The 23,911-nt window shown below is 49.1% G+C and overlaps 1 protein-coding gene across 3 annotated transcripts in view; it reads left to right on the forward strand.

The window, feature by feature from the left end:
* Positions 1 to 23,911, forward strand: part of adck1 (aarF domain containing kinase 1) — a 781,712-nt gene that overhangs the window by 571,006 nt on the left and 186,795 nt on the right. For all 3 annotated transcript variants that reach the window (XM_072493591.1, XM_072493590.1, XM_072493592.1), the window contains one exon: positions 2,839 to 3,036. In XM_072493591.1, the coding sequence (XP_072349692.1) occupies positions 2,839 to 3,036 (198 nt within the window). The remainder of the gene's footprint in view (positions 1 to 2,838; positions 3,037 to 23,911) is intronic.

Raw genomic sequence — 23,911 nt, forward strand, 5'->3', positions numbered from 1 at the left:
GGTGGTGTAGCTTTGTTGTTTAAGGATGGCATCCGGGCAATAGTAAGGGATGATATTGGTGCTATGGAGGACAAGGTTGAATCAATTTGGGTGGAAATCAGGAATAGTAAGGCGAAAAGGTCACTGATAGGAGTAGTCTATAGGCCACCAAATAGTAACAGGATGGTAGGGCAGGCAATAAGCAAAGAAATAACGGATGCATGTAGAAATGGTACAGCGGTTATTATGGGAGATTTTAATCTGCATATCGATTGGTTTAACCAGGTTGGTAAAGGCAGCCTTGAGGAGGAGTTTATAGAATGTGCCCGGGATAATTTCCTGGAACAGTATGTAACGGAACCTACAAGGGAACAAGCGGTCCTAGATCTGGTCCTGTGTATTGAGGCAGGATTGATTAATGATCTCATAGTTCGGGATCCTCTTGGAAAGAGCGACCACAATATGGTGGAATTTAAAATACAGTTGGAGAATGACAAGGTAAAATCAAACACTAGTGTTTTGTGCTTAAACAAAGGTGATTACAATGGGATGAGAGAAGAACTAGCTAAGGTAGACTGGGAGCAAAGACTTCATGGTGAAGCAGTTGAGGAACAGTGGAGAACCTTCCGAGCGATCTTTCACAGTGTTCAGAAAAGGTTCATACCGACAAAAAAGAAAGACGGTAGAAAGGGGAAAAATCGACCATGGATATCTAAGGAGGTGAGGGAGAGTATCAAATTGAAGGAAAAAACATACCAAGTGGCAAAAATTAGTGGGAGACTAGAGGACTGGGAAGTCTTTAGGGGACAACAGAAAGCTACTAAAAAAGCCATAAAGAAGAATAAGGTAGACTATGAAAGTAAACTGGCTCAGAACATAAAAGCAGATAGTAAAAGCTTCTACAAATATATAAGACAAAAAAGAGTGGCTAAGGTAAATATTGGTCCTTTGGAAGATGAGAAGGGAGATTTAATAATAGGAGATGGGGAAATGGCTGAGGAGCTGAACAGGTTTTTTGGGTCAGTCTTCACAGTGGAGGACACAAATAACATGCCAGTGACTGATGGAAATAAGGATATGATAGGTGAGGACCTTGAGATGATTGTAATCACTAAGGAGGCAGTATTGGGAAAGCTAATGGGGCTAAAGGTAGACAAGTCTCCTGGCCCTGATGGGATGCATCCCAGAGTGTTAAAAGAGATGGCATGGGAAATTGTAAACGCACTAGTGATAATTTATCAAAATTCACTAGACTCTGGGGTGGTCCCAGAGGATTGGAAAGTAGCAAACGTGACACCACTGTTTAAAAAAGGAGGTCGGCAGAAAGCAGGTAATTATAGGCCGGTAAGCTTAACTCTGGTTGTAGGGAAAATGCTGGAATCTATCATTAAGGAGGAAATAGCGGGGCACCTGGAGGGAAATTGTCCCATTGGGCAGACGCAGCATGGGTTCACAAAGGGTAGGTCGTGTCTGACTAATTTGGTAGAATTTTTTGAGGCCGTTACCAGTGCAGTAGATAACGGGGAGCCAATGGATGTGGTATATCTGGATTTCCAGAAAGCTTTTGACAAGGTGCCACACAAAAGGTTGCTGCATAAACTAAAGATGCATGGCATTGAGGGTAAAGTGGTAGCATGGGTAGAGGATTGGTTAACTAACAGAAAGCAGAGAGTGGGGATAAATGGGTGTTTCTCTGGTTGGCAACCTGTAACTAGTGGGGTCCCTCAAGGATCAGTGTTGGGCCCGCGGTTGTTCACAATTTACATAGACGATTTGGAGTTGGGGACCAAGTGCAATGTGTCAAAGTTTGCAGACGACACTAAGATGGGCGGTAAAACAAAAAGTGCAGAGGATACCGGAAGTCTGCAGAAGGATTTGGATAGGTTAGGTGAATGGGCTAGGGTCTGGCAGATGGAATTCAATGTTGCCAAGTGTGAGGCTATCCATTTTGGGAGGAATAACAGCAGAATGGATTATTATTTAAACGGTAAGATGTTAAAACATGCTGCTGTGCAGAGGGACCTGGGTGTGCAGGTGCAACAGGTGATTAAGAAGGCTAATCGAGTTTTGTCTTTCATTGCTAGAGGGATGGAGTTCAAGACTAGTGAGGTTATGCTGCAATTGTATAAGGTGTTGGTGAGGCCGCATCTGGAGTATTGTGTTCAGTTTTGGTCTCCTTACCTGAGAAAGGACATATTGGCACTGGAGGGAGTGCAGAGGAGATTCACTAGGTTGATCCCAGAGTTGAGGGGATTAGATTATGACGAGAGGTTGAGTAGACTGGGACTGTACTCATTGGAGTTTAGAAGGATGCGGGGGGATCTTATAGAAACATATAAAATTATGAAGGGAATAGATAGGATAGATGCGGGCAGTTTGTTTCCACTGGTTGGGGAAAGCAGAACTAGGGGGCATAGCCTCAAAATAAGGGGAGGTAGATTTAGGACGGAGTGTAGGAGGAACTTCTTCACCCAAAGGGTTGTGAATCTCTGGAATTCCTTGCCCAGTGAAGCAGTTGAGGCTCCCTCTTTAAACGTTTTTAAGAAAAAGATAGATACCTTTCTAAAGAATAAAGGGATTTGGGGATATGGTGTTCGGGCCGGAAAGTGGAGCTGAGTCCACAAAGATCAGCCATGATCTCATTAAATGGCGGAGCAGGCTCGAGGGGCCAGATGGCCTACTCCTGCTCCTAATCTTATGTTCTTATGTAAATTTCATGTTACGATTCTGAAATGTATTTTGTGATAAAGCAAAGTTTGCTGTTGATAAGCTCCAGGATATTTCTGTGGTTAATGTGATACTCCGTTCTGAATATGGCCTCTTTCTCCTGACCTCTGTTTCATTCTTGGTTTTGTCCAGAACTTGACAGAGGAGTTCCGTCTCGACTACTGCCGCCTGTGGCACTCCCTGATGAGAACCGATATGAAAGGCATTGAGATGTACAGCAGGCGGCTAGGGGCTGGGGACTTGTATCCGCTCTTTGCCTGCATGGTAACGGCCAGATCCTGGTCTTCTATATCCAAAGGAATTAACCAAAGGCCCGTCTCCAAGATTGAGGTGAGGAACATTTGGAAATCCAGCAGGCTTATAATTCGCCTTTAACGAGGCCTTAACAAGAGTCACAACTGTCCAGATTTGCTTGATTGACTTGCGGTGGGGGATTTGCAGTGTTTACATCATTGCTGCTGCAATGGTGACTGCCATGGCACTATTTCGGAGAAGGGTAGAGGAGCCCTCCTCATTGTCCTGACAAATATTTATCCCTCAACCACCATCCCTAAAACAGATGATCTGTCATTATAACATTGCTGCTCAGGGGATTTTTCTGCGCACCAGTTGGTTGTGAAAGGTGCCACGTAAATGCAATTCTTTCTTTCTTCCCACCTGGTTGTGTTCACTCAGAGGAGTAATTCAACTGTAGAGCTCAAAGAGTGAGATATGAAAGCTGCCTTGCGAAGGGGCCATGATTTGACAACCATTTGCGGTGATGGCTCGCACACACTCACTCGCGCACGTTAATATTGGAAAGCCTTTTCCACCAGCACGGTGGAACTTTTCCACCAGCCTTTTCCACCAGCAAATGGAACTCCCAAGAAGTACCCATAGTTACCGTGTGATGCTATGGTCCTGTGTACTAATATTTACAGTGATTGTCATGAAGTTACCACTGTTACCATGAGAACAAATAATCCTTCCACGTCTGACTCTTGGACACCGGACATTGATTGTAGAGGTGTGGCTATAACTGTGTGATTCAATTCAACCAATCGATTTCATAGAATTTACAGTGCAGAAGGAGGCCATTCGGCCCATCGAGTCTGCACCGGCTCTTGGAAAGAGCACCCTACCCAAGCCCACACCACCCTATCCCCATAACCCAGTAACCCCACCCCACTGAGGGCAATATTTGGACACTAAGGGCAATTTAGCATGGCCAATCCACCTAACCCGCACATCTTTGGACTGTGGGAGGAAACCGAAGCACCCGGAGGAAACCCACGCACACACGGGGAGACCGTGCAGACTCCACACAGACAGTGACCCAGCCGGGAATCGAACTTGGGATCCTGGACCTGTGAAGCAATTGCGCTAACCACTATGCTACCGTGCTGCCCTAATATGAGTAGCTTTGAAAAGGGACTTCAGTTCCATTCCAGGTAACATCCTCATTTTGAAGCATGTGTTAAATCCTTTCCTGTTTTCCTTCTGTAAGGGGAATGGTTTTGAAGAATAACAGTTGAATTTCCGTCTGGTGTTTTTGGACAAAGTAGACAGTCAGTAAAAAGTGGTCAGTCAAAGTAAAAGAAAAGACAATATTAATAACTTTTGCATCTAATTTCAACTCACGTTCCTGAGTTAAAACCCATCCCTGGGCACCTAGAAAATTGAACGGTAAGACCTTTAACAGGTTAATCAGGAGGCCAGCGAGTGAAATTGGACAGGGCAATGGGATAGAAATGTGGTAGTCACCACTGTTGTATTATATTGTATATACTGCACTGCATACGAGGGTATTACGGTAAGGCCCCTGTACTACAGGTACGGGGGTAAATCCCTGCCTGCTGGCTCCGCCCAGTAGGTGGAGTATAAATGTGTGGGCTCTCCGAACTGCAGCCATTTCGGCAGCAGCTGTAGGAGGCCACACATCTCTGTGTAATAAAGCCTCAAATACTCTCTACTCTCGTCTCGCATTAATTGATAGTGCATCAAGAATTGAAAAGGATTAGTTTACTTGCACACCTTTACATGATTTGAGGCTACTTCTGCTCTTGTATTCCTTCCAGTTCCTCGAGCCCTCTTCCACCATTCAGTTAGGTCATGCCTGATCTGTATCTTATTTCCATGGACCCACCTCCACTCCATTTCCCTTAATACCCTTGCCTGATAAAAAATCTATCACTCTCAGGCCTTGCATGTGACTTGCATGTGGCTTTGATGACCAGTGCTCATTTAAAAGAATTGTGCACATGGAAAATTAACCGCGATAATGGTAACGTCATAAATCAGTAACTACTTTTGAAAGCTGTGGCATGGACAACCTCCTTTGCACTTTATCACAGAGCTAGTTCCCAGTACAGTGGGTTCCCTGGCGTTAGGCTCAGTGTGTTGTGATGTGTTTCACAACACAAAGGTGGACTTAATGCAGAGAAGAACGATTTATATCCAAAAGCATTAGTGACTCAGTCTAGGCTCAGTGTCCAAGCCCGACAGTGTAAGGTCGGTTCAATAAATTCATTTCACTGGCAGCTAATTGTATTTTAAAAAAAATGTTTTTATTCAAGTAGATTTTCATTGTAACAGAATAACAATACTGCAAACCCCGACACAATACAAACTGCAAACTATCCCCACACGACCCCCAGTCCACGTTCCCTCCCTCCTCAACCCCCCATAAATAAACCAAAACATGAACAAAAAGACAAGCCCTCCCCCCCCCAACAGCTGACGGTGACCAGTTACCTGGAAAAGGAGATGAAAGGCTGCCATCTCGGGTCGAAGGGCCTGTACTGCGCTGTAATGTTCTATGTTCTATCTCGAGTAGAACACCTCTACCGACCCCCTCATGGTATATTTGATCTCCTCAAGGTACAAAAATTCCATCAGATCCCTCAACCAGGCCAAGGCCCTAGGCGGCACCTGGGACGTCCACCTAAGCAGAACCCGCCTCTGGGTTATTAGCGAGGCGAAGGCTAGAACCTGTCGTCATCTTGTCTGCAGCACCGGCGGGTCCGAAACTCCAAAAATGGCCACCGAGTGGCATGGCTCCAATTGAACACCCAAAACCCCGACATCGTGTCAAAAAACCCCCCAGAAACTGACACAGGTGAGAGGCGGTAGATTTAGAACTGACTTGAGGAGGAACTACTTCTCGTAGAGGGTGGTGAATTTGTGGAACACGCTGCCCCGTAGTGCGATGGAACCTGAGACATTAAATGGTTTCAAGAAGGAGATATATTTCAGATAGAAATATGAGTTCAAGCGATATGGGCAACAGGTGAGGAGGTGAAGTTGACCCTGTGACGACCCTCCCTCCATACCACCCCTCTCTTCAAAAGCCAAACCCAGTTCATCCTCCCAGATCCCCTTTACTTGTTCCAGCGACAACATCTGCCCATTAATATCCAAAATCTTACCCATCGCCAACTCAGCCAAGGACACCTGTCCAAAAGCGAGGGTGACGGTACCAGGGGAAATGAAGGAAGTTCCTTACAAAGAAACTCACGCACCTAAATACGTTCCCTCTCGGGAGTTGGCATTTCTCTAAAACCTTGTCTGAGCCAGCGAACCTACCTTCAAGAAACATGTCCCTATACTTCTCCAACCCCTCCCTCTCCCCTGCCCTGAATGATGAATCCAAGCCAGACGTCACAAACCTTTGGTTCCTGCAAATTGGAGCCAACAGTGATATGGAGCAAACTCCCCAGAACAGCTCTCGCCCCAGGGGGAATTCACTGGAAATTATTCAGTTTTGCCTAGATTTAGCTTGTACCCAGCAAGGAGCCAAAAATCCTGAGCAGCTTTGTCATCTCCTACACATTGGAGAGGATCCGTGATGTATAGTAACAAATGATCCGCATATAAGGACATTGTGCTCCCTCCCCCCATTCTCTATTCCCCTCCATCTAGTGCATGACCTCAATGCAATGGCCAGCAGCTCAATTGTCAAGACAAACGAACGTGGAACAATGAATACCCCTGCCTTGTACCCCTATTTAACTGAATATAACCTGAACTCAGGGCATTAATACGTACACTCGCGGTGAGGCCCAGTACAAAAGCCTAATCCATTACATAAATTTTGGTCCACAGCCAAACCTTCCAAGAATTTCAAAGAGGTAGCCCCACTCAACCCAATGAAACGCTTTCTCAGCTCCATTGAAATAATCACCTCTGGCTCGGGTCCTAAGGAGGGCGACAGCACAACGTTGAACAATCTCCGAATGTCGGTCGACAACTACCGGCCTTTAACAAACCCAGTCTGCCCCTCCGAGATCACCCAGGAAGGCAGGGCTCCAAAAGCATTGCCAATACCGTAGCTCAAACCCTAGCGGCAGCGTTTAACAACAAAATAGGTCCTCCACGTTTGCAAATCTGCCCCCTATAAACAGATCGCAAAAGTGCTTAATCCCTGCCTGCCGCCACCCCCGAAACCTCGCATCCAGCCCCGCCGATGCAAATCTCTGGTTATCGCAGATCGGTGCCCACACCGAGGCACCCTCCAGCCCCAAATGCTGCCTCCACTGCCCCCACACTCTTGGGGTTGACACTATCACTGGGCTCACGGAGTAACTGATCGGCGGGAACGGTAGAGGCACCAACACCAAAGCCTTCAAACATATTCCCCTACGTGATGTTGCCTCTATCCGTCATCACGCTGACCCTTTCCCCATGGCCCACTTCCATAGCAATATTCACCGTCCAGTGGTAATTCATCATATTCGGCAATGCCAGCCACCACCCCCACCCACCTTGCCCCCGCTCCAAGAAAGCCCTCATAACCCGCGGGGTCTTCCCCGCTCACACAAATCCAGAAATCAGCGCATTGACCTTTTTAAAAAAATGACTTGGGGACGATGATTGGGAGCTTCTGAAATACGAACAGAAACCTTGGCAGCACCGTCAGTTTTACTATCTGCACCTCCCACTGCCAGCAACAGCGGCAACATATCCCACCCCTTAAAATCCACTTTCATCTGCTCCACCAACCGAGCCAGGTTCAGCTTGTGCAGCGGCACCCACCCCCATATCGTAACACAGTGATTAGCATTGTTGCTTCACAGCGCTAGGGTCCCAGGTTCGATTCCCGGCTTGGGTCACTGTCTGTGCGGAGTCTGCACGTTCTCCCCGTGTCTGCGTGGGTCTCCTCCGGGGGCTCCGGTTTCCTCCCACAAGTCCCGAAAGACGTGCTGTTAGATGAATTGGACATTCTGAATTCTCCCTCTGTGTACCCGAACAGGCGCCGGAATGTGGCGACTAGGGGCTTTTGACAGTAACTTCATTGCAGTGTTAATGTAAGCCTACTTGTGACAATAAAGATTATTATAAGATTATAGCACCCAAATGTCTAAAACTCGCCCCGCCAAACTAAACGGCAACTCCCCTAACCTTCTTTCCTGTTTACCAGCCTCAATCTGGGCAGCACGGTAGCACAGTGGTTAGCACAGTTGCTTCACAGCTCCAGGATCCCAGCTTCGATACCCGGCTTGGGTCACTGTCTGTGTGGAGTCTGCATGTTCTCCCCGTGTCTGTGTGGGTTTCCTCCGGTTTCCTCCCACAGTCCAAAGATGTGCAGGTTAGGTGGATTGACCATGATAAATTGCCCTTAGTGTCCGAAAACGTTAAGAGGGGTTACTGGGTTATGCGGATAGGGTGGAGGTGTGGGCTTACGTAGGGTGCTCTTTCCAAGGACCGGTGCAGACTCAATGGGCTGAATGGCCTACGTCTGCACTGTAAATTCTATGATGTGTATGATAATTTCTATGAATTGGAACACCTCACTTTTCCCCATATTCATGGGGCATACACATTGACCAACACCACTAATATGCCCACCAACGGCCCACTGACGATCACGTAACTCCCACCTGGGTCTTCTAATATATTAAACACAGAAAAAAACACCCTCTTATTAATCAACACAGCGGTCACCCACGCCCTCCAATCAGAACCCGCATGATACCTGCCCCACCCAGCCCTTATGCAAACTTCATTCTCAAGTGGGTCTCCTGTAAAAAAAGAAAACACATCAGCATTCAAACTTCTCAGGTGCGCAAAAGAGGGCTCTCCTGGCATTTACCGGCCGCGTCCCACTCCTTCTCCGGTAGGACGCGGCCGTTGGATCGTGTCCTTCATTAGTGAACAACAAGGGATTTATTACCAAGTCATGTAGATCAGCAGCATGTTTGCAGCTCATTCTAGAATACCTCTGTCGAGGAGAACCGTCTCCCCACTCTGAGAGTCCCGATTGGTCACCCAAGCTCGGTTATCCTTACTCTGCTGTGTTGCTCTGAAAGGGACAATCAATATACATAGCCACTCCCTTTTGTAGCTCTCCATTAAAGAAAGGAAGAGGAAAGGAAGGACTTCCATTTATATAGCATCGTTCACTAGCTTGGGCCAACGAAGTGTATTTGAATTGCTGTCTCTGTTGTGATGTAGACACTGGAGCAACCATTCTGGACACAGCAAGTTCACACAAGCAGATAATGCAACTAATGGCCAAGCTTTATTGGTGTTGTTTGAGGGATAAATATTGGCCAAACCACCAGGGATAATTCACCTACTCCTCTCCGAACAGCATCGCTGGATATTTTATGGGGCCTCACCCAAAAGACGGCTCTGTCACTGGCAAATGGCCCCCCACCCCGTGCAGCTCCATCTTTCTTCTTTCCCTCAGGATGAAACGCGCTCAGTCCCTTCAGAGTCCATCAGCCGCGTGAGCCCGCTTTCTCAAGTTCACCTTTTCTTAGTTACAAAGGAGTCAAAGCAACGAGAACTAAACTTGAGACTTTGTGACTCGCTGGATGCTGTAAACTCATCAGGTGCCGATCAGCCTGATTTAAATGAGAATTTCAGATCGTCTGGCAATTTTTAATCTTCCCCACTGCAATCTATCTCCTGAGACCATCAGCTCGAGGACCTCGATGTCGTTAACAGCAAAACCTTTGCATTTGCTGCTGCGGATTATTGAGGTTATTAGAGAATGGGAATGCCTGCAATTCTGGGCCTCTGACGTTTATCTATGATTGGAAAGTGGATTGTAAGTGCTGCCCAAGGAACATTATGTCTTTAAGCCGAGGGAACGCAATCTCCTTCAGGGGCCTTTAGCGCAAGAAGGAGCTGTTTCAATAATCAGCATTTTTATGGAGTTTCATATGGGCTGGCAGTCCATAACTGAATGAGGGTTATAGCTCTTCACTGGATCTTGACCGTTTGAGGAGCCAGCAAGGAACATTGTGGCGACCCGCCTGCTTCCCTTTCTATTAATCAGTTTAGTATCCGATGCCATGATGTGCAGGGTGGATCCATTAAAAAGTGCATGAAAATCCAAGAAGTAACCCTTTAGTCGCAGACAAAGTAAAATATGCCCCAAATTGTGTATTGACGATGGCTTTGCTGGACTCAAAGAAGTAGAGCAACTACAAATCTGTGTAGGAAATCAAGAGAGGCACATCGGGACGATTAAACAAATTACACGGTGAGTTGCCACTGCTTCAAAAGGTGATGGAACAGCCTTAACAGGAGCTTTCGGAAGGGAACTTTTGTCGGGCTCGAGAGTAAGAGTGAGGGAGTGGGACTAATGGGATAGCCCCTTCATAGAGCTGGCACAGGTACGATGGGCTGAATGGCCTCCTTCTGTGCTGCATCATTCTGTAAACCAGGTCCTCTTTGCCCAGTGGAGGAGACAGATACTGAACGAAAGCACCAACGTTGCATTTTTGTGCTCTTCATTATTTTGTCTCCTTAAGGTGAAGACAAGGGGTGGGATTGTTCGGCCGCGTCCGCCCGCCGTCTGGAAATTCCCACCCGAGGTCAACGGACCTTTGCACGGCCCACGTCCCGCATGTAGCGATCGTATGGCGGGCAAGAATTAAAAGTCTAATGATGACCAGGAAACATTGTCGATGGTCATAAAAAGCCATCTGGTTCACAAATGTCCTTCAGGGAAGGAAATCTGCCGTCTTTACCCGGTCTGGCCTACATGTGACTCCAGACCCACAGCAATGTGGTCGACTCTTAATTGCCGCCTCAAGGGCAATTAGCGGTGGGCAGTAAATGCTGGCACAGCCTGCGATGCCCACATCCCATGAACGAATAAGAAACAAAAGATGTTACTGGTGTGTGGTGTTGGATGTGGATGTAATGCACACCATGGGGCCAGACTGGGCCAATCCCCCTTCAGGAGGCTGTAGTATTGACCTTTTCCCTTAACCTCCCACCTCCAGAAAGCTGCTCACTTCAGATAGTGTTCAGGTAAGACCAGTTGTGAAATATGGGCTATGATCAACCTCAAACTGAACCTGTGTCTTTCCCTCTCCAGTTGTTGAATTCATGTAATCCAACTTCCTGTGTTGTTTAGCTGGCTACAGGGTGGATAGTAAATATTCACAATACGACCATACTTCGCACAGGCTAAAACCGCTGTTCGGATTTACTTACAAATAAAATAATGCACGTGTTCTAATCTGTACAGCTCAATTTATAATGCAAATGACCGTGATGACCATTCACACAAGTCCACACAACAGTTGAAAAGACACGAGGGCTGAATGTGCAGGCAAGTGCCTTTCTGTGGAAGGAGTGCCTGAGCTCAGAGCCAGCCCCACTATCGTTGATGGTGTGGTGCTCACAGAACTGTATAATAGCCTTAGCTGTACAACACAAAGATCAGGGACTGATGATCGAAAGAAGAGATATAGTGGTTGGCGGTATAGGGTTGGAGGTGTTACAGAGACGGAGAGGAAGGTGGCTGTGGGTGGATTGGGAAATTAACAAAGGGTCAAAATTGTACTTGAGCTAGCCATGGCCCAGTGGGCTGCTCTCCCGGTGGTATGTTGGTTACATACATACGAACATAGTGCTGAGATTTGGATTGAATGTTAAACCGAGGCCCCTTCTGCCCTCTCATTCGATGGAAATGACCCCTTGCATTTTTCTAAGAAGCGTAAGGGCCTTATCCCCGATGCCTTGGCCAACATTGTCCCTCGATCAACTTCACAAAACAGATTTGACAAAGCTCTGACAAAGAGTCATCCAGACTCCAAACGTTGGCTCCCTTCTCTCTCCACAGATGCTGTCAGACCTGCTGAGATTGCCCAGTATTTTCTGTTTTTATTTCAGATTTCAGCATCCACAGTAATTTGCTTTTATCACAAAACAGACTACCTGTTTGTAGGAGCTTACTATGCACACATTGGCTGCTGAGTTTCCGACATTACATTAACATACAGAGGGTCCACAGTTCCCTAAAAGTGGCAACACCGTTGGCCAAGGTGATTAAGAAGGCATATGGCATGCTTGCCTTCATCAGCCGCGGCATTGAGTATAGGAGTTGGGAAATCATGTTGCAGCTATACAAAACCTTGGTTTGGTCGCATTTGGAGTATTGCGTGCAGTTCTGGTCACCACATTATCAGAATGACGTGGAAGCTTTGGAGAGAGTGCAAAAAGGTTCACCAGGATGTTGCCTGGTCTCGAGGATGTTGTCTATGAGGAGAGATTGAATAAACTAGGATTGATTACACTGGAAAGACGGAGGCTGAGGGGAGACCTGATACAGTTCTACAAAATTATGAGAGGCATAGACAGGGTGGATATTCAGAGGCTTTTTCCGAGGGTGGCAGTGCCAATTATAAGGGGGCACAGGTTCAAGGTGAGGGGAAAAGGTAGGGGAGATGTGCGGGGTGTTTTTCACGCAGAGAGTGGTGGGTGCCTGGGACGCGCTGCGGTGGATGTGGTGGAAGCAGACACATTAGCAACATTTAGGAGGCATCTGGATGGGTCCATGAATAAGGAGGAAATAGAGGGATACGGACCGAGTAAGGGCAGAAGGTTTTTTTCTAGTTAGGGCATCATGATCGGCACAGGCTTGGAGGGCCGAAGGGCCTGTTCCTGTGCTGTACTTCTCTTTGTTCTCTTATTACGACAGTAACTACACTTCAAAAGTACTTCATGGCTGCAAAGAGGACCTTTGCATTAAGGGTGCTATATGAATGCATGATTTTGAATTCATTGCAGTAAGAGAACCAGTGGCATTTGGCAAGGACTTTGCTGATGATCGAGAATCGACTAATGCAGCAGTAATTGGCCAGGTTGGATTTTACCTGCTTTTCGTGGACAGGACTGTGGTAGGCTATATTAGGGGTATCGCAGTACCTAGGTGGGATGTACCTTATACTGTAGTATGAGTGGTAGAACATGCCTGCTGGTTCCACCCAGCAGGCGGAGCTTAAGAGTCTCTGTTTCACCCACAGCAGACATTCTGTACAGGAGCTGCTGGGGTAACTACTTGTTCATGAAAGCCTTCAATTGGACTACAATCTCGCTGCAGTAGTGATTAATCGTGCATCAAGGACATACCTGGACAATTTTCGTCACTGTTGGGTAGATGCCAAAGGTGTAGGCATTCTTGAACAGCTGGTTCTAGAGCAAACGCCTTCAGTGCTACAGCTGGAATGATGTCAGAACCCATACTTTGCAGTTTTCAGAGCATTCTGCCATTTCTTGCTATCACGTGGAGTGAATCGAATTGGCTGAAGACTGACATCTGTGATGCTGGGGACCTCAGGATCATCCACTTCTACTTCTGGCCCATGATTGCAAATACTTCAACCTTGCCTCTTGCACCCCCATTACTGAGGATGGGGATATTTGTGGAGCCTCCTCCTCCAATGTGTTGTTCAGTTGTCCACCACATCATAGAATTGGAGAACTTTGACCTGATCGGATGGTTGTGGGACTGCTTAGCTCTGTCAATCATTTCTGCTCCAGTACTGTGTTGTAGCTTTACCCATCAGGGAGCTGGGGCTGGATTCACCGTTTCAGGGACTAGGTCCCCACGGCATCGTAAAAACCGTGGCCTTTCACGCCAGAAAAACTGGCATGAAAAGGCCCCATATTCATAGGGGGCTGGCAGGGACACGTTGTGAATCTCGCAGCTCTAGCTGCAGATACGGGCCCCCGCACTTCCGAGGCCGCACATCGCACGGCGGTGGCCTCCAGCGGCCGTGCCGTGCTCCATGGCGGACTCAGACCGCGGAGCTGGACCTCCTAAATAGTGCCCCCGACCGGCTGCGCGCCCGATCCGGACCGCCCGCCCCAAAATAGCCCGGTTCTGTATGAGACCATCCCTGCCCTCCGATCGGCCCGTCCCCGACCATGGCGGCCGCGGACTGAGTCCTCAGCCACCACGCGAGTATCCTGAACGGCAGGACCACAATGGATCCACGCCGTTGGGACTTCGGCCGGTCGGTGGCGGAGAATAGCGGTGATATGCTACTCCCTGAGTACGTGCTTTCAGGGTCCGGAGAATCGAGGAACAGTCGCCAGTCCCGATTCCATGCTCGGAAATGGATTCTCCGCCCCGGCGCCAGACTTAATTTTGCTGTCGGGGTGCGGAGAATCCAGCCCCTGATTTTGGGGTATTCCTGGCCCTGCACTGCTCATTGAATGTGGTTTGATGGCAATGGTAGTGTGAGTGATGTGCCGTGCCTTGAGGTTACGGATTGTGATCGAAAACAATTCTGCTGCTCCTGACGGCTCACCACTCCTCATGGAGGCCCAGTCTTGAATAGCTGGATTTGTTTGAAATCTATCCCAGTTTGCATGTTGGTAGTGCGAGACAACAGAATGGAGGGTATCCTTGGTGTGAAGGCGGGATTTCGCTCCACAAGGACTGTGTGGTGGTCACTCCTACTAACAGCACCATGGAGAGATGCAACAGATAGATTACTAAAGGTTAAGGTCAAGTCGCTTTTCTTGGTTTCCTCATCACGTGCCGCATGCCCAGTCTGTCAGATATGTCCTTCAGACTCCGGTGAGCCTGATCAGTAGAATGGCTACAAAGCCACTCTTGTTGCTGGACATTGAAGTTCCCCCACCCAGAGTACATCCCTTTCTATTCTCAGTGCTCTTTCAAAGTAGTGTGGAACGCAAGAGGAATACGTCAGCTGAGGGGTGAAAGTCAGTCATGACCAGTTGGAGATTCCTTTTCGCCTGTTTGAACTGATGTCATGTGTTATAACCTGCCTGATTACCATTGGCTGGGGACTAATAACAATCCCACAATCCTGTGGGAGTATGAGCTTCCCCAATGAGGGGGTGGAGAAATCATTAGCAGACTCCCTGTATAAATAAAGCTGGCCAGTTTGGAACCAGCAGGAAGGAGTGAGCAGCAAGCGAAGTTGCTGCTGCTGTTATGTATATATGTTATTGTAAATAAATGTTATTTCTTTGTATCCTTAAAACGCGTGCTGGATTCTTCGTGGCCCTCACAAAACTGGCGACGAGGGTTAAAGTGACTAGCTGTCTACACTGCTGAAGCCACCTCCCTGGATTTTTGTTGGATACAGGTTGGAAGTTGTTTTCTATTACACCATGCCTCTGTACGGACGTTTGGATGTTTTTGATGCTGCGCTGGAAAGCTGGAACCAGTGCGCACAACGGATGCGTTACTATTTCCGGGAAAATTTCTGGGGCTGGTTTAGCACACTGGGCTAAATTGCTGGCTTTTAAAGCAGACCAAGGCAGGCCAGCAGCACGGTTCAATTCCCGTACCAGCCTCCCCGAACAGGCGCCGGAATGTGGCGACTAGGGGATTTTCACAGTAACTTCATTTGAAGCCTACTTGTGACAATAAGTGATTTTCATTTTTTTCATTCAAACAATATCACCGAAAACGAGCGCCAGGTGGTCATATTGCTCACCGCCTGCGGCCCGCATACGTTTGGGGTGATTAGGAGCCTTATGTTCCCAGCTGCACCGGACACCAAAACGTTTGATGAACTTGTGAATTTAGTGGGGCAACATTTTAACCCAACCCCGTCCCGATAGTCCAGCGTTACCGGTTTAATACCGCTGAGAGGACCCCAGGAGAATCCCTTGCCGACTTTCTATCCAGGCTACGCGGGATTGCGGAGTACTGCGACTATGGTGAGACCTTGTCAGAAACGTTTCGCGACCGTTTGGTTTGCGGTATTAACAATGCGGCCACCCAGAGAAAGTTGTTAGCTGAGCCAACATTGACTTTTCAACAGGCCATTCAAATAGTATTGTCCCGAGAGAGCGCAGAACGAGGAGTGCAGGAGCTACAGGGAATGGAGGTGCATGCCTTGGGGCGCAGCCCCTTCCGTCCGAAAACGTCCCCCCGCACTCCTGCGAAACCTTGGGCGAGGCAACGTCCGGATCGATGCCAGTGGCCGTCGGACATTCCTACCCGAAGGGAGCCTTCTCCAGAACCAATGGATGAGGAGCCATGGCCGTGTCAGACTTGTAGGCGCCGACCCCATCGTGGACGCCGGTCCTGGGGGCGCCAGAGATGCCGTCATTCCGACCAAAACTGGGACCAGCCCAGGGGCCGTACCTTCCATGTGGATGAAGCTGCGGCGACTACTCCTGAGGACGTGGAGACGGAGGACGACTGCCTGCAGCTGCATTGTGTGGCAGCTCCCCATGTGGCCCCCATTAAGGTGACAGTACGAGTCAATGGTCACCCGCTTGAGATGGAGTTGGACACTGGCGCAGCGGTCTCCGTGATCGCCCAGAGGACATTTGACCGCATCAAGCAGGGTATACAGACCCTTACATTAACCGACACACAGGCCAGGTTGGCCACCTACACGGGGGGAACCATTGGACATTGCAGGAACTACAATGAGGGGCGTTTCCCACTTATCGTGGTGCGTGGCCATGGGCCCAGCCTGTTGGGTCGGGACTGGTTGCGCCATTTGCGGTTGCAGTGGCAGCACATCCTCCAAACAGTTTCTGGAGGGTTGACTGAGGTGCTAGGACGATACCCAGATGTATTCCAGCCTGGTTTGGGGAAAATAAAAGGGGCCGTAGCCAGTATTCAAGTCGAACCAGGAGCCACGCCGCGCTATTTTCGGGCGCGCGCAGTGCCTTACTCCTTGCTCGAGAAGGTAGAAGGGGAGCTCACTCGTTTGGAGAGTTTGGGTATCATCAGATCGAGAAGGAGGGCCTGGCAGTGGTCTTTGCGGTGAAACGTTTCCACCAGTACGTGTATGGCCACCACTTCACTATCGTGACTGATCATAAGCCTCTGCTGGGACTTTTCAGAGAGGATAAGCCAACACCGCCCATTGCTTCCACACGGATCCAGCGCTGGGCTTTGTTGCTTGCTGCATACGAGTATTCTCTGGAGCACAAACCAGGAACGCAGATAGCGAATGACGACGCACTGAGCCGATTGCCTTTATTGACCGACCCCATGTCGACCCCCATGACCGTGGTTGCAACCCTAAATTTTATGGGCACCTTGCCTGTCACGGCATCACAGATCCGTGAGTGGACCCAGACAGAGCCAGTCCTGTCAAAGGTTCGGCACATAGTCCTGTATGGTGGGCAGCATAAACAGTTCCCAGGCGAGTTGCGGCCATTTTCCTCCGAGCTGTCAGAATTCAGCGTGGAAGACGGCATCCTCTTGTGGGGGACGCATGTGATTGGCCCGGAAAAAGGACAGGAGCTGATACTAAGAGACTTGCACAATGGGCACCCAGGTGTGACCAAAATGAAAATGTTGGCCCGGAGTTATGTCTGGTGGCCAGGACTCGACACCGACATTGAGAAGGTGGCCCCAAACTGCTCCATTTGCCAGGAGCATCAGAAGCTTCCGTCGGCCGCGCCCCTACATCACTGGGAATGGCCAGGGCGGCCTTGGGCGCGCTTGCATGCAAATTTTTCAGGCCCTTTTCAAGGATCCATGTTCCTTCTATTAATCGACGCCCAATCTAAATGGCTAGAGGTGCATAAGATGCAGGGCACAACGTCCTGCACAACAATTGAGAAGATGCGTTTGTCTTTTAGTATGCATGGGCTCCCCGAGGTGCTGGTCACGGATAGCGGCACTCCATTCACAAGTGAGGAGTTTGCGAGGTTCATGAAGATGAACGGCATCCACCATATCCGCACTGCCCCTTACCACCCGGCTTCAAATGGGTTGGCGGTGCGCGCAGTGCAGACATTCAAACGAGGCCTAAAGAAGCAGTCTTCCGGGTCAATGGACACGAGGCTGGCTAGCTTTTAGTTTTCGTATAGGACCACCCCCCATGCGGTGACTGGGGTAGTTCCCGCGGAACTCCGAATGGGCCGGAGACTTCGCACCCGCCTTAGCATGGTTTTCCCGGACATTGGCGCAAAAGTACGCCGCACACAAGAACGGCAGGGACATGGTTTTTCTCGGCATCGGCCGATTCGGCAGTTTGCGCCCGGTGACCCAGTGTTCGTTCGGAATTTTGCTGGTGGTGCCCAGTGGGTCCCTGGCGTAACCTTTCGCCAAACGGGCCCTATATCTTACCAGGTGCAAGCCCAGGGTCGTATCCAGCGCAAACATGTAGACCACGTGCGGTCCAGAAGACTATCCCTTCCAAAGATTCCCCGCCCCCGGAGCTCATTTCTACAGCCACAGAGACCAGAGACAATGGAAAGTAGTCCTCACAACCTTCCTCTGGTGCCTCACTCAAAGCCTGTGCAGGTTGTTACAGAATCGCATGAAGATAGAGACGCCTAGATGACGGAGGCAGCAGACTCTGACTCCGAGATGGAGACACAGGACGCATCAGAGGGGGAATCCTCGGGCCCACGGGCCGTGGATGTACAACCGTTACGCCGTTCATCGCGGAAGCGCCGGTCTCCATCTCGTTACACGCCGCCCGATCCAGCGCCTCGTGCAAATGGTGTCCGGCCTGTGGCAAAACGAGTCCGACGCCCTCCTTCGCCAGGGTCTTCGGTGGATTCTTTGGACTTTGGGGGGGAGGGAGAGTATGAGCTTCTCCAATGAGGGGGGGGCGGAGAAATCATTAGCAGACTCACTGTATAAATAAAGCTGCCCAGTTTGGAACCAGCAGGAAGGAGTGAGCAGCAAGCGAAGTTGCTGCTGCTGTTGTGTATACATGTTATTGTAAATAAATGTTATTTCTTTGTATCGTTAAAACTCGTGCTGGATTCTTCGTGGCCCTCCAAAATCGTGAGACTTCAATGGGCCCAAAGTCAATATTGAGAACCCTCAGGGACAGTGTCTCCTGGCTGAATACCACTGTGCCGCCACCCATGGTGTTTATGTCCTGTGCTGCTGGTGGGATATGGATTTCTAGGGATGATGTTGGACTGGGGTTAATGTAACTTACATTTTTACAGGTATTGTAGTGTGGGGAACCCCCCTCCCCCCCTCCAACTTCCCACCTACATTCCTGGACACTTAAATTCATGGATACTGCTGAAATGAAACTTAATATTGGAATAAAAGCTTATAGAAACTCCCACATTGGCCCATACAGCGGATTTCGCTTCTCCCCCTTCTCATCATGCTGTGCCCTGAGATGAATGTGCTTGCTGAGTCTCAATTTGATTACTCGGCAGTTCAGCAGTTTCATCTGCCTCCTCTCCTTGTGGATGACGCTCAGGTTCAGCTTCTCATTTTGTTGTTGTTCTTATCGCCTAAGAATCGCACCCCATTTCCTCACTTCTACGTTTAAACATATCCACTAGGGTCTGTGGAACGTACATCTTCTTAGGTGGCATTTAAAAAAAAAAATCAAAATGCAACCTTTTTTAAAATCCTCACAGTAAAATATATTTCAAATCATGAATTTTCACTTTAAATTGTTTCAGCAAAATGTTCCTTTAACCATTTAAATATGAAGTAATTTTAGTCCCTGCCCCTGTTTATCTCTTTCAGACACTTTAAAGTATTCCTCTGACTGATTTAAGTTTTGATTCTAGCTGTAGCTCTACTCATTTATTTCCAATCCCTCAGTGTTTGACCCCAAAGGTATTTTTTCTCTGTCACACACGCTGTTAAATGTCTCCGCCCAGCCTCACTCTTCATCCCTCTGCCTCCTCCAGCCTCTCCCTTTCTGTCCATCGTCTGATGTCGCCACCGGTTCTATTAGCAGCACCGATTCCTCCCCCTCCCTGAAAGGTGACTTAAATCTCACGCTCCCTCGTCCCCGCAAAAGGGTTTTGACTTTTTTATTGAATCTCTCGCGTTGGTCTGCCTTGGAATGTGAGGCGCGTGCTCCTCTCTCACCGGCCCTCGCACAAAAGCCCAGTTGTCAGGGGCAACGCTCCGATTGGTGGAACGTGGGGCACATGCCCCCCCACCACACCCCCACACCCTGGCCAATGTGGGAAGCCGGCGCTTTAAATGAAGGAGGCAGCCGATTGGTGGAAGGACCAGACTGCAGGAGGGGTGAGAGATGTCAGTGAGGCCCCTCCTCACATCTCTGCCTTTCCATCGCCACCGTGATTGTTTTCCCGGTAAGGAGTACTGGACCATACTGTCACCTCTGGTGTTGGAGGGGTTCTGGACATTCGCTGTAAAGTGTGATTTGATCGGTATGACTGTGTGATGCTGTTGTACGACTGGTATGTGGGACAGCTCTTCCAATTTTAGCTCAAGGCCCCAGAGGTTAGTGAGGAGGATGTTATAGGGTTGACTGGATTGGGTGCGCCTCTGTCATTTCTGGCGCCTAGGTTGGCACCAGTGATCCATCCAGTTTTATTCTTACTTGATTTTTCTGTACGGTTTGATACAACTGAGTGGCTTGCGAGGTCACTTCAGAGGGCAATTAAGAGCCAGCTATGTCGCTGATCGTTTCGTGATCATCGTTACTGAGATGAGCTTTATTTTTTTTTAAATCCAGATGCATTAATTGAAGTTAAATTCCCTCAGCTGCTGTGGGGGGATTTGAACTCTTGTCTCCAGAGCATTAGTCTGTGCCTCTGGATCACTAGCCGCTAACCTTACCATCATGCTGCCATTCCCGAATGGGGCAGAACAAGCTGTCAGATATCTGACACATGCAGAAATCTAGGGAGTTCCGCATGGCACAACTATTGACCCATCAACTGAAGAACATCAAGAAGCGAGCTGATCTAAAGAGCTTGGGGAAGCAAACTCGTGGCTGCTGATTTAACTGGCTCCTCACAGACATGGGAGGAGAGAATTCAGTATAAAATGCTTAAAGTTACAGACTAATGGATGTTGATGTTCTTACTAGTCAGGGTCAATACTGCTCTGAGGAAAACAGTGTTGACTGGATAATCTTAGGATCCCGGAAGGCCTTTCAGCCTGGGCCAACAGCAGACTGATCCCGAATCCACCCAGCTTTACCCCTTTCCTGGCCTGTCAGAATTCCAGGATCCAGTGGGATTCCTGGATGCCTAAATGGGCAGGTCCAATAACAACACCGAATGCATGAATGCAGCACATTTAGTGCACAGAGAAAAGGCCCCTGAGAGTTTCACACAGGCGTCAGGACTGATCAGGAATAGGTCTTTTTTAAACGGGTGAATAGGGTGAGTTTGTGTGGGCGGGTAAAACCCCGCGAGTAAAGAAGGTACTGTTGGAGCGGAGCCGAGGGGGGGTGGGGAGGGCTGGCACTGCCGAACTTCAAAACTAGTACTTGGCGGCAAATATAGCCATGATTAGGAAGTGGGTATTGGGGGAGCGGGTGGGGGCGGCCTCATGTAAGAGCACAAGTTTGGGGGGCACTGGTAGCGGCTCCTCTGCCGCTCTCGCCGGCCCAGTACTCCACAAGCCCAGTGGTAGTGGCAGCCCTGAGAGTCTTGGGGAAGTGGCGGAAGCATATGGGAGTGGAGGGAGCGTCGGTGTGGGCTCCAATTTGTGGTAATCACCGGTTTGTCCTGGGGAGGATGGATGGGGGGTTTCGGAGGTGGCAGAGAGCGGGGAGTGAGAGGCTGGGGGATCTATTTATTAATGGGAGCTTTCTCTGTTTAGAGGATTTGGAGGAAGAGTTTGAATTGCCAGGTGGGAATGGGTTTCAATATCTGCAGGTGAGGGATTTTGTGTGTAGGCAGGTTTTGACCTTTCCGCTTCTACCGTCGCAGGAGATACAGGATAGGGTAGTTTCTAGAATGGGGGTGGGGGAGGGGAAGATATCGGAAATCTATAAAGAACTTATGGAGTGGGAGGAAACCCAGATGGGTGAGATAAAACGTAAATAGGAAGATGAGCTGGGAGGGGAGGTAGAGGTGGGTCTGTGGGTGGATGCCCTGAGCAGAGTCAACGCAACCTCATCATGTGCCAGGCTCAGCCTGATACAGTTCAAGGTGGTCCACCGGGCACACATGGCGGTGGCACAGATGAGCAGGTTTTTTGGGAGGACAAGAGGGCCTGCAAACCATGTCCACATGTTTTGGGCATGCTCAGAGCTTAGGGGATTCTGGCAGGAATTTGCGGATGTCATGTCCACGGTACTAAAAAGGAGGGTGGCGCCGAGTCCAGGGTGGTGATTTTTGGAGTGTCGGAAGACCAGGAGTCCAGGGGGCGAGAGAGGCTGACACTTTGGCCTTTGCCTCCTTGGTAACCCGAAGACGGATATTACTAGCGTGGAGGGAAGCCCTTGAAATCAGAGGTCTGCGTTAGCAACATGGCTGGGTTTCTCAACTTGAGAAAATTAAATTCGCCCGGAGAGGATCAACGTTGGGGTTCGTCCAGAGGTGGTAGCCATTTATCGACTTCCTCGGAGAAAACTAAACTGTCAGCAGGTTCAATAAGTGGGGGCTTAAGAGGCAAGGGCGGTAGGGGGGAGTTAGGCTATTTTTTGTCCAGATTAGGCAGGAGATGGAAGGATGACTTATGGTTATAAAACCATAAATGCCTTAATAAAATGTTTGTTAAAAAAAAAGGAATGCTCAGGAATGCCAAATGAGGGTGATCAAAAGCTTGGGTTCTAAGGAGGGTCTTAAAAGGAGAGAATTAGGGAGACGGAGAGGGGTAGTGAGAACATTCGGAGAGGCGGTGGCGTGTTGTCACTGAATTAGCAATCCAGAGCCGCAGCGCGATGCTCTGGGCACCAGTGTTTGAATCCCCCCAACAGCAGAAATTTGATTTCAGGAAACATCTGGAATGTGATTGACCATGCAACCATTGTTGATTGTCTGCCATCTTCACCTGGCCTGGCCTTCATGTGACCCCCTTGTCGTGTTGGGTGTTCCGCTATACAAACGAACCAACACGGTTGTAGATGGTACAACTTTTTTTTTTAATTCTTGATAACATCTACTGTATACTTCTGGCTGTGGTTCGTACTTTACCAGTTATCCTGTGGACCCAGCCCTTGCACTATCTTAGAGAGGCTCTCAGCACATGGTGTATGTCTGAGTGGCACGCTGTGAGCTCTGTGCTCTGAGCTGTCTCCTGCTGGGATGAGCGGGAACTGTGGTGTTCCCTGTTTTATAGTGCATGTGCTCTCACTGGTGATTGGCTGTGATGTTGCATGTGTGTTGATTGGTCCATCGACCTGTCCATCAGTGTGTGTGTGATTGCACCATGATATGTAAGTATGAATATCATGACATCCCCCTTTTCACAAGAATATGTGCCTATATGGTAATAAATATTGGTGTGTACTGAGTGCAGCTGAGTATGTGTGTGCTATATCTACAACATGTACATGAGGCTAAACTATAACATAGGAAGGTGTCAGGTGCAACATAACAACGAGGTTGTACCACAAACAAAACAAGTGCAATCATCAAACATCGAACGAGAACTCCTGGGATGACAAAAAGAGAAACAATTAACATTGTTGCATAACAATTCAGTGAGTCCAATGTGCAAACAGGCTCATAAGTCCAGCCTAGTAGGTGGGCGACGAATTCGGGGTGACTGCCTCAAGGGTGGGCCAGGATCCACCAGCTGAGGAATCGGGCGATAGAGCAATAGGCAGAGTGGCAGGAAGCTCCACGAAGTTGACATCAGGGACAACAGGAGGGCATGGCGCCGGTGCATGATCACGTAGCAAGCGTGGAAGCAGCCCAAGGGCCCGCCGATTACGCCGGCGAATGGAGCCATCAGGCATGCGAACCAGAAACGAGCGGGGAGCCACGCGGCGGAGAACCTCGGCAGTTGCCGACCAGCCACCCTCTGGTAGGTGTATGCAGACGTTGTCTCCAGGCGCCAGGGCAGGAAGATCAGTTGTCCGAGTGTCCTGTGCCACCTTCTGCTGAGCACGCTGCTGTCGCATCCTTTGCAATACTGGAGCATGGTCTGGTTTAGGAACATGAATGGACGGCACAGTGGCCCTGAGACGCGACCCATCAACAGCTGGGCAGGTGAGAGGCCTGTGGACAGTGGGGCCGAGCGATAGGCCAGCAGGGCTAAACAGAAATCAGAACCAGCATTAGCAGCTTTGCAGAGGAGTCGCTTCACAATATAGACGCCCTTTTCCGC

This window comes from Scyliorhinus torazame, chromosome 2, assembly GCF_047496885.1.
Source record: "Scyliorhinus torazame isolate Kashiwa2021f chromosome 2, sScyTor2.1, whole genome shotgun sequence".
NCBI classification, from domain to species: Eukaryota; Metazoa; Chordata; class Chondrichthyes; order Carcharhiniformes; family Scyliorhinidae; genus Scyliorhinus; species Scyliorhinus torazame.